Source organism: Monopterus albus, unplaced genomic scaffold (assembly GCF_001952655.1).
Source record: "Monopterus albus unplaced genomic scaffold, M_albus_1.0 scaffold17.1, whole genome shotgun sequence".
NCBI lineage: Eukaryota > Metazoa > Chordata > Actinopteri > Synbranchiformes > Synbranchidae > Monopterus > Monopterus albus.
This window is the reverse complement of record NW_018127897.1, coordinates 1,522,467-1,532,776: the sequence shown is the minus strand read 5'-3', so window position 1 is coordinate 1,532,776 and position 10,310 is coordinate 1,522,467. Positions and strand designations below refer to the sequence as shown.

At 42.4% G+C, this 10,310-nt stretch overlaps 1 protein-coding gene across 11 annotated transcripts in view; it reads right to left on the bottom strand.

Moving 5' to 3' along the window:
• celf6 (CUGBP Elav-like family member 6) overlaps positions 1-10,310 on the bottom strand; it is a 140,691-nt gene that overhangs the window by 47,356 nt on the left and 83,025 nt on the right. For all 11 annotated transcript variants that reach the window (XR_002274346.1, XM_020592433.1, XM_020592436.1 and 8 more), the window contains exon 3: positions 2,033-2,081. Coding sequence is in view for 10 of the 11 variants with exons in the window: in XM_020592433.1 (XP_020448089.1) it covers positions 2,033-2,081 (49 nt within the window). In the remaining variant the exon portion in view is untranslated. The remainder of the gene's footprint in view (positions 1-2,032; positions 2,082-10,310) is intronic.

The window sequence follows — 10,310 nt, the reverse complement described above, 5'->3', positions numbered from 1 at the left end:
GGGTTTGACAATCTAGAGGCCCCACTGGGATTGGTGTACCTGACAGGTCCTGAACCTTCCACAGATGAATCTCTTGCTATTTTCTCTCTTTTAGTCAGCCCTAGCTGGGCTGTCTATTTTCCTTTAACCACAGGCCTTCATAGTAAATCTCATTTCATTGTCAGCCATGACTGTGGTTTACTTCCCTGGTCTGTCTGCTCACTTCCTGTTGCCATTAACGCTCAATATCTCTGTTGGGGCCTGTCTGCTTGGTCTTATTTCATTCTGTGTTGTGTCCTATCCTGTCCTCCCACACAGAAAGTTTGTCTGACAGACTAGCAGGGGCTGTGCCACTCTAAGAGCCTTCTGTATTTCATTCACACTGCCTGTTCATCTCCCTTCTCTTTCTGCTGAAAGGGGGTAGTAATTGATATTGGGACCCATCCATCCTCCCCTCTTAAACCCAGAGATCCAATTTATCTTGGTGAGAATGCCGACTGGCTTGCACCCAGGCCTTGTCGGTCAGACTTTGCCTGTTTTTAGTTGGCTGTTAATTAAAGTGCCACCATGAAAAAAAATCTACATGGGGGTGTGTGCGGCAATACAAATGGGCCATCTAATTCACACTTGACCACATAAATCAACGAAGTGGCTCAGTCTAATCTGACCTAGGCAGTCTAAATCACCACTCTGGAATGCAAGCACAGGGCATACACAGACTGGTCCAATTAAATCCATTTCCAACCATGTAAATCTTTAACTAGCTTAATCTGCATTAACCTCTGCGGTGTTAGTCACAAATGGCTTCAGAATGATATAGTCAATCACTGTGTCAGTCAGACTAAAGATGGAGGGTGAAGGCCATTCAAAAGAATCAGAACAATGTCAAAGCAGAATTGTATATTTTAATCCTATGATCCATCCTTTAAACAGACAGGTTTACCGTTTAAAATGTTTCTTTAATACAAGTGATCTAATTGAAATTGCAGATTTGCACACATTGATGCATATAGTCAGTCGAGTACAAATGAAGTCACATCACACTGAGTCATACTCAGTTTGGCTCAGATAACTTTTAGATGGTTCAATAATACTGTATATTATATAATCCTAGTGTAATTAGGTGGCAGTATCTTTAACGAAGCAGACAGAGGCAGATGCTGTAGATAGATGAGAAGGAAGGGAGGTTCTGTAGGTACATATCTGTGTTTTAGAATAGTGAAGCAGATAGTCTGTATAACAGTTATTTTTGGCAGAAAACAGTTCCAATCTCCTTAAAAGTACTAGAGCCACTAGTGACTCTAATGAGACTCAAAACAAATTCACACCAAAAACCACTCCTTAGCACTCTTTGACCCTCCCGTCCTCTTTTCTAAAGCATTGACATGAACTTTGGATGCCTGGAACAAAAGGCAGCTTCCAGTAGAACTCTGGTTGGTACTAATGTCACACAGAGTAGTTTACATCACACACCCAGTAGCTCAGGTTACTCCAAAATTAAGATCATATTAATTCAATGCTAGGTCACTAATTTCACACTTTCATAGGGGGGCAGGGCAGCTAAGCGACGTCCTTTCCCATTATCACTTGATATAGCCTGTCAGACAAATGTGCAAAATTTTAGTTAATGCACCTATATGTTTCTCTTTGATAAACTTAATATACTGTATACTGTCTCCTCCATTTATGCACTAAGTAATTAATACATTCAGTCAAACTGAGTCAAATTAAGTCAAATCTATTTACAGATTTACATGGTGGGGTATTGCTTTCCCTAATGCTGGTCCCCACCATATAAATCATTGCATTTTTTATGGTGACTGCTTGGTGTAAGGATATGGTGAGGTTAGGTTTAGGTTATGGCAGTGGTTCCCAACATTTTTTGCTGGACCCAACTTTCTGTGGGTAAGAATGTTTTTGAGTCTCAAACCATGCACTTGCCATGCCACTTATATTTAACCATTGCGTGTTTTCTGTTCTAGTGTATTTGTGGTTTTGCATTGTGTGTGTTTTCTCAAGGGGGGGCACCAGAGATCACAAGAAGGTTAAATACCTCCTCGTCCTTCGCTGTCAGCTGGCTTCACCTGGATGGGCCGGTTCATCTGAAGAAAGAAGTAGAAGAGAGATAAAAAAAAAGAGAGAGAGAAGGAAGAGAAGGAAAATCCCAGATTAGCACAAAACAATAGGAGCAAGAGCTACAGTATAGTATGTGAAGTGGGAAAAGAAAAAATGAAATGTGGCAGTGTTCCTGCTGGTAATGTCCTGAGTTTGTCCTGCTTTGTGAGCTAAACACAAAAACCAAATGGTGACAATGCCATAAAAGAGATAAATCTGCAATGCTCCATGCCGGCATGTTTAATTAATCCAGGGCATTGTCTCTAGAGATGCTTGAATTCCCCTCACAGTTCAGCAGAATGAGCACTTTTCAATGACGGCGCCACACTGGGTGTCAGATGGTTCTTGGAGATTAATGCCATTACATCAGCCACTCCTTGCCCCACAGGAAAAGGTCTTTTCTGGCTGACCCTTGGTCTTTGTGTCCCCTCCTGGCTCAAGACTCCTGGTCACCAGTTATAACCTGCTCATCCCTGACCATCAGCAATCCCTTTTTCTCTTCCTCTATTCCTTCCTCCACTCTTCTCTCTTGACCTAGAGGCCCTTTGGAAACTTACAACAAATATGCCACTGGTCTGTTCAGCCAACCCTAGCCTGCCCCAGCCTCCTCCTCCTGGAAGCTATTGAGCCAAACAGCGTAGCTGTGAAACCGCTACTGAAAGGTTAACAGTCGGGAATCGATAAACAACCTTTGAAGATCCATTTCATAGTGAGGTGAAAGCAAAACGTCGCCAAGCTAACATAAAAAAAAAAACCTTTAAAAACTGCCTGCCGTGAATAAAAACTCTCCTGTTTCCCTTTGCTCCCCTGACTATGGTTTCATTTTTTCTCACTCCCTGGAGTTTGAATATGAAAACAGAAAAACACTAAATCTTGTGCCTTCTCTGAAACAGGAATAATATCCATGCTTTTCTCTGTGTAAAGGGTGTGTGCTCGGGGGCCTTGCTCGAAGACCCTTGCCTATTGAGGCTACCCACACATGCCATATTTGGCATTGTGTTTTATATTTGGCATCATGTTCTCCTGGCTTCAGTGGGCAGTTGGCCTATCTTTCTAACTAGGCCATTCGGACAGGTCCAACGTGTGAGTGCCAGTGAATGGCACAAAATACTGCCCACCCAGATCAGTCAGCGAGGACAGCACAGTCAGGGGTGTTGGGCCCTTAGGCAATGCAACACTTGACAGCAGTTGACATGAGCCCAGAAGACCACAACCAAATATAGATCTACGACTGGTATACATGTATAGACAAGCGTATACATGGCGACACCCTGGGGATGTAATATATTCTCCTAGCAGTATGCTGTGACACTGGAACAAAGCTTAGAGAGAGGATGGATGCATCACAGAGATAAGCACGTGAAGCCATACACACACAGGCAAAGGCACAGTAGCACTCATACAAATGGACCTGCACACTCATGCTAAATGATCGCCACACAGATATAACATAAATGCTAACTTTTTATATTTAAAAAATGAAGAGTAAAAGTAAATATGCATCAGTTATTGTTATTTTTCCCAAGGTGGATAATGTTGATAATGTTTGGCTTTGCAGACACTAACAAAAACACCTTCAAATCACATTGTTCACAGACCTTTCCCATTGTAATGTTTCAGGGAATGTTATGTAGTTAGAATAACCAGGGTCATATATTCAGTTTCTGCAGCTGTCAGAGTCTGTTGAGTTGTGAAGGCCTTCTGACTCACTGCTAGTGACTGTAAAACATCATTCACATGCCAGCAGAACTATCTTATTGTACATGTCCTATAACAATTATCAGATTACACTAAAAGGGAAGTAGAAGTGACTAATGCTTCATTTAAGCCTAAACAATGCAGAAAGAAAATTAAGGCAATTTCCTTATGTTCTCAAAGGGGACTGTGAGTCCAAATGTTTCAGCTGACACTCTGGGAGGATGAAGTGAATATACCGTTTTCTTGGTTTTTACATGTCTGTATGGCCTTAAACAGCCAGACTGGAACTATTTCTGTTCTATTCTATTTTATTCAGGCTGGATAACAGCCATCGGTATTTCACTGAATATGTTTACATGTGTCTTAGGTAAAGTTCAGGAAGGGTGAAACAGTATGTGAGTGTGCAGTGGAGAGAATTCAGGTCAGTTGGAGCATTGTAAGCAGTAAGTTTATGTGTGCTCTGTGTGGTGTGTGTGTGTTGATGGCAGCTCGGTTTGGGGGCAGAATTTGTCTCACATAAGAGGTTTAAGGTAGCCTGAAGCCCCAAGATCCCTGTCCAGTGATCAGTCAGCTTCCAGGTCTTAAATGGCAGCGATTGGTCAGGAGGCTTCATTAGTAGCCCCTGAGCCACTGCAGCAACAAGAGTCATTAGACAATCCAGAAGTACACTTGGGGTTGCTAGGGAACCAAGCGGAGGTGGCCGGCAGGCAGGCCAGGCAAGCTGGCCGTTGGTCTGCGGGCTCTTAGCCAGCCAATTGGCACTCGATTCTTTCTTCTTGTTTCTTTACTTGGTCCAAGGAGGTCACAGTGTGAGGGGAGGAAAAAAAGATTTCTCAACTCCTACCTTCCAGCATGTCCCACTTTCATGTCCCTTTTTAGTGACTGTGACAATGAGTTTTCAGACTCAGTCTGCTGCCACTTCTGCTCCAGCTTCCTGCCAAATTATGGAGTTCAGCATGATGCCAAACTATAGAGTTGTGGTGAGTAGCGCTCACATACATATGGCAATAGATAGCATGCCTGCTTCTGCAGAATACTTTGTAGTGTTCTCTACATTTAGTTTCTTGTGCAAACTGAGGCAATATTTTTAGCACATAAACTGACTGCACAGAAATCTTGAAGCTGACTTTACTTTGATCCTCTCTCTCTTTCTCTCAGACACACTCACACGTACACACACATAGACATGGACAGAGGCACAAAAAGTCTTGGGGCTCAATAACAGCAGGTGGCTTAGGTGACATTTTAATCCCTTATTACTGAGTGCAGGATTAGCCAACAGATCAAGGCAGAGTTAATTATATGAATTCATCAGAGGCTGGGCGAAGAGGCAGCCTGCTTTCCCCTCTGGGGCAGGACCCATCTCCACCCCATCACCCACCCTTTGCTCACACACATACATACACACACAGTGACAAAGAGGACAAGTGACATTCTGTCTGTCTCAGAAGCTAGCTACTTTCTTATTAGCATTGCAGCAGCAGAAAGCTAAGATAACACATACAGTGAAGCCTCTAGAGATGCTGTAAGACAAATGACATCTGCTACTTTCCCGCTGGGCCCCGGAAAATGAACTGCACAGACAGTGGAGAAGACGACTACAGGCTTTTCCATCCTGCAGATGTGTGGCTGCTGAGGCTGATAGGACTTCAACACCTCCCTCGTCTTGCTTTATCTTTGTCTCTCCCTGCCCCTTTGGCCTCCAAAACCAATATGCTTCCCACCACAGCCTCTTAATGGGTTGATCAATGCTGACAAATAGGCAGCTCATGCTGTCTTGCCTGGGAACTCACAGCTCTGTGCCCATGTGTTGCTGCACTTAGAAAGGCCATCTCTCTTTCTCCTCATCTCTCTTCTTTTTTGTCTTTTCTTTCACTCACTTTTTTCCTCTCCACAGTTTCCCCTCCTTCATGCTCTATTTCCTTTATGTCTGTACATTCATTTTTTCTTCCTTCTAATCTCCAGGGGCAAATCTATATTTTTCATTCTATTATGATGAATACAAGCCAGATGAGGTCACACAGGGGTGGAGAACCAACAGTGTGGAAGAGAGGAACTTGCTTACAATTTCTACTAAAGGCTTGTAAGTTTCAGAGCATACGCCCCTGTGTGTTTGTGCAAACGGATGTCTTTTTCTGGTGGAGAGAAAGAGAGACAAGGACATCACTGATCTTTGACCATGTTTGACCATGCTATGTGAATACCACTGCTCACAATGCAGACCCCCTAAATACAGAAAAATGCTAAGAACCATGACATGAGTGTGAGTGCTTATGGTTTTTCTCCACTGTTGAGCCACTTTGACTGCAACACTTACACTTCTTCTATCTTTCTCTCTCTCTCTCTCTCTCTCTCTCTCTCTCTCTCTCTCTTTTGAATTGGACAAAAACATCCTGAACTGTAAATTAAAACATTTACTCTCTCTACCAGAAGGTAGACAGTTAAAAATACTAAAGTGCCTACACTGTACAAGTCTGAGAGGTATGTATGTGATTAACCATCCAGCTACAGTCCTATTAGTTTGTAGCTCTCATTTTAAGGACATACTTATCAACTATGACAACCTAACATACAGTATACCTTATGCTGTAATAATCGGTGCATCAGACAGACCGAATAACCAGAGACTTACATCTGATGTCTTGTGAGTAGTGGGCACTGAGCTAAACCCACAAAAGAATCTGCTGGTGCTGCTGGTGCAATAAATGTCAAGTCACCTAGAAAAACACAATGAGCTAAATGCATACAATATAAAATGAAAGATGTTTTCAAATGATGGTTTAACAAAGTTCTTCTGAGCTTTCCACCTTGGGCTCCATGTTAACTACACATTTACAACAATCAGCGTAAGTGTTGCATCATGCAACCAGACACACCTGCTGTTTTTGTTCTGTTTAGTGAGCATCCATGGTTGACAGTCACGATGGGGTAAACTGTGATCAGAGGGTGTGGTGATGAAGAAATACCTTCCTAGACAGTCACCTTACTTATCTCAAAACCTTTAAACTTTAACCTCTGCCAATCACAATGGCGCATAATTAATATAGCTCACGAAATGAAGGGAAGAGTCTAGACTACTTTGTCCAAAATATTCTTATCCAGTATAGATGCGGTGGCCAAAGTACTCTACAGATATAGAGTTTGTGTCCACAAATAGGATGCCAAAGGAACATTCATAAGATGAATTTAAGTTTGTAGGCATATAGAATATACAGTCACCAGCTTTGTCCATCTGTAATTGTGCATGGTTTGTGGTTGGTTTTACAGGATAACCAACCATATATGTGTTATAACTTTGTAATACAATAAAATTAGTACAATAAAAGCAACTGGTCGCATTTAGTTTGTTCTACAGTACTTTGGATGTTAATAAAGTGAGACATATTTAGTTTTGGTTGCATCTAAATGCAGCAAAACTGTGATTGAGCATTACTTTGTTTGACCCATGAATAAACAGGCAACTCCGCCAAACAATCCTGGTAACATGCAAAGCTCTCACTGCCCTCTCTGCAGACCGTTAGCACCACAGGGTGCGTAGGAAAGCCGTTTCCATCTTCAAGGACCCCACCCACCCACCGACCGGACTGTTTATACCCCTAGCCTCCGGTCGGAGGCTCAGGAGTGTGAAATGCAGGTCCTCTAGACTGAAAAACTCTTTCTTTCCCTCTGCCATCAGACTCCTAAACAGCTGACTCAGGATCTACCTCATGTATAATTGCACACTCACTGCTGAGTATTTGCACTCCACAGCTCCCATGTAGCATATATTCTCTCTGCATTATATTGTGTTCTTGTTGTATTTTTATTGTTCTTCTTTCACTTTCTGCTTTAAAGTGTTTTAGATTTGTGTTACTGCCTATTTAGATTTGTTATTGCTCATCTACTTTATATTTCACTTGTATTGTGTGGCATTCATGTGGACGGCAAAGTAAGAATTTCATTGTACAGTGAAACACGTTTCATAACTGTGCATATGACAAATAAACACTTTGACCTTTTTTTCCCTAAAATAAGTAAACAGGTCACAAATGAAGGCAATGCTACATGCAGCTGTTTGAGAACAATGTGGATATGGAACAGGGATTAGTGGCACTGTGGTCATAATAGATAGATTACTATATAGTGTAAACAGTGAACTGTTAAGTCTTTAAGATTTTTCATGATAGCTAAGTGAACTGGATAAATGCATCCCAAAGCTCTGTCAGTGAAATGTTTCAAACAAATAACTAGCGTAAATAAAGAAGAGGAAAAAACAACAGTAGTACTGGTTAATGATTTTCTCATTGCTGTTTATTCATCTCAGTTCCTTTCACTTCATCCCACACCCTAGGTACTGTTTAGTTTTCAAGTCATCAGGTTCCATTCTCCTGATAAGCGATTCACTGTTTGATGCCTCTCATCATTCTGTGGTTTCACCGTTAGTGAGATCATTGGAGCTGGTAATGCCATTTTCAGCCTTTAAGCTCAATTAAAGATGTTAACTGTGACAGATCTTTCTTAAGGAGCCGAAAGGGAGCCAGTGACACTAGATGAAAAAGGGGAATCTTATTTCAAAGCAGATTTACTATAAGCATAGGTCCTGACTCCTGCCCATTACAAAGCCACAGTACAGTAAGTGCCCTGACCTCTGCTGTTATTATCAGTGCCTTTAGTTTAGGCAATTAAGAGCATTTTTGTCGAATTCAGTGGTTGTTTTGTCAATACTCACTTATATATTATTGGTAATGTTTAACCTTTTATTTATTTGTTTTAGGTAAAGATATGCACACACACACACACACACACACACACATATATACTTGAAATATAAAAAAATGCAATTTTGAATTCAAATTATCTTACTGTAGAGCTATCTCACCAGCGATCAAGTGCTGCTATCTTGCACAGCCTGTACTGTAACCAGCCTAAATTACTGCCTCCATCACCCATCGCTCACACGTCAGGACATCCTGCCCCTTATTTCTACATGGAAGAGAAACAGGGCGAGCGCAGCGGGAATGAGTCTTTCTCTCAAATTGGTGTGCGAGTTCATATCAGCCTCCCTGCGACTCAGGAGAGGTTGGGCTTGCTGTGTGTGTTGCAGCAGCTGGGTTAGAGCTGGAGTGATCACACACTGCCTGTCTCCCACAAAAACACATGAAGGAGGGCTGTGTCTGCCTAACGGTGAGGAAGAGGGAGAAGGCGCAGTGACAGCTCAGTAGAGGGTGGCTGGCAGCGAAATGCAGCCTATTTTTAGCTCTGAGCCTGAGCTCCTATTTAAAACCTAGGTACTGGGGGTCATTTGGGGAGGGGTGCGAGTGGGGGTAGGGGGCAGCAACAAAAAAAAGTGTTGCTTGTATCTCACTAACCTAGCATCCCCTTGTGTAAAGCTGGAGCATCGTAAGGGAACATCTCTGTGTTGTACCGTGTCTCTGTAATTTCTGTCCCATTCTCCATAATTATGTGGTGATTGATTCCTCCCCGACCAGGGTTTAGCTTTTAATTTATCTCTATGAATCTGGTATTGACCCTTTGGTCCTCTCAGAGGCCCAGCTGAACATCTGATCCGATCTATACATCCCCAATCTTCTAAGCCTGGTCCAACCCAAATTGGGGACTGTAGGACATGCAGCCTGCATTCATAATAGCTGTATTCCTCCTTCCTATTTTAAGTTTAACTCTACTGGTGGGATAGGGGATGACAGAGACAAAAAGCGAAAGAGAAATCGAGCCATCATGTTATCCTCTGCTCCATAAAGTCTCTGTTCTTCCTCCAACTGTAGATGGATTGCTGTGTAACTCACTGCAACCAATGGCCACTGTACTATATTACATTTATTGCCCCCCACCCCCACCCATTTTTTCCCTCCATATTTCCCTCCCTCTTCTTCAAGTGGATATGGGGAGGATGGAAAGAAGGACAGGGGGAATCAGGGTAGAGGTGCATCGGAAGGAAGGAGAGGGTGACGATTCGACATAGTGAGACAAGACTAACAAATTAGTCAAAGTGACAGGGAATTTTATGAGGTCTGCTCTTGTGAGGCGACTGCTGCTCTCTCTTCTTTCTCCTTCTGTCATACTCTCTCTTTCTCTGGGCCACAGGGACACCATGCAAGGGCCATGTGCATGTGTGCGCAGTACATATTTGTGCATTTGAAAAGGAGAGAGGTGAAGGAAGTGGTGGAATAAGGAAGGAGATAGGAGGAGCAACAAGTGTATGGTAGAAAAAGTCAGAAGGGCAAAATAAGGCATGCAAGAAGCTCAGGGGATGCTCTGAGTCTTAAGTACTGTATTTATGAATTAATTCCCTTTTCATGCTAAAAGGCAGAGGCTCTATCCTACAAGTACCTGGATGTCCATATACTAGTTGCCCTAAATTGCAAGTATTTAACATATCTTGGCCTTTATGAACTACTACACAAAATGACAAATTGTTTCATTAGTTGAGAGACTGTATGGAACTTCAGAAGAAACTAAGTTTGTGTGTATGTATAGAAGATCGATGCATATGCCCAAACACAGATGGTTAAATGCCCAGG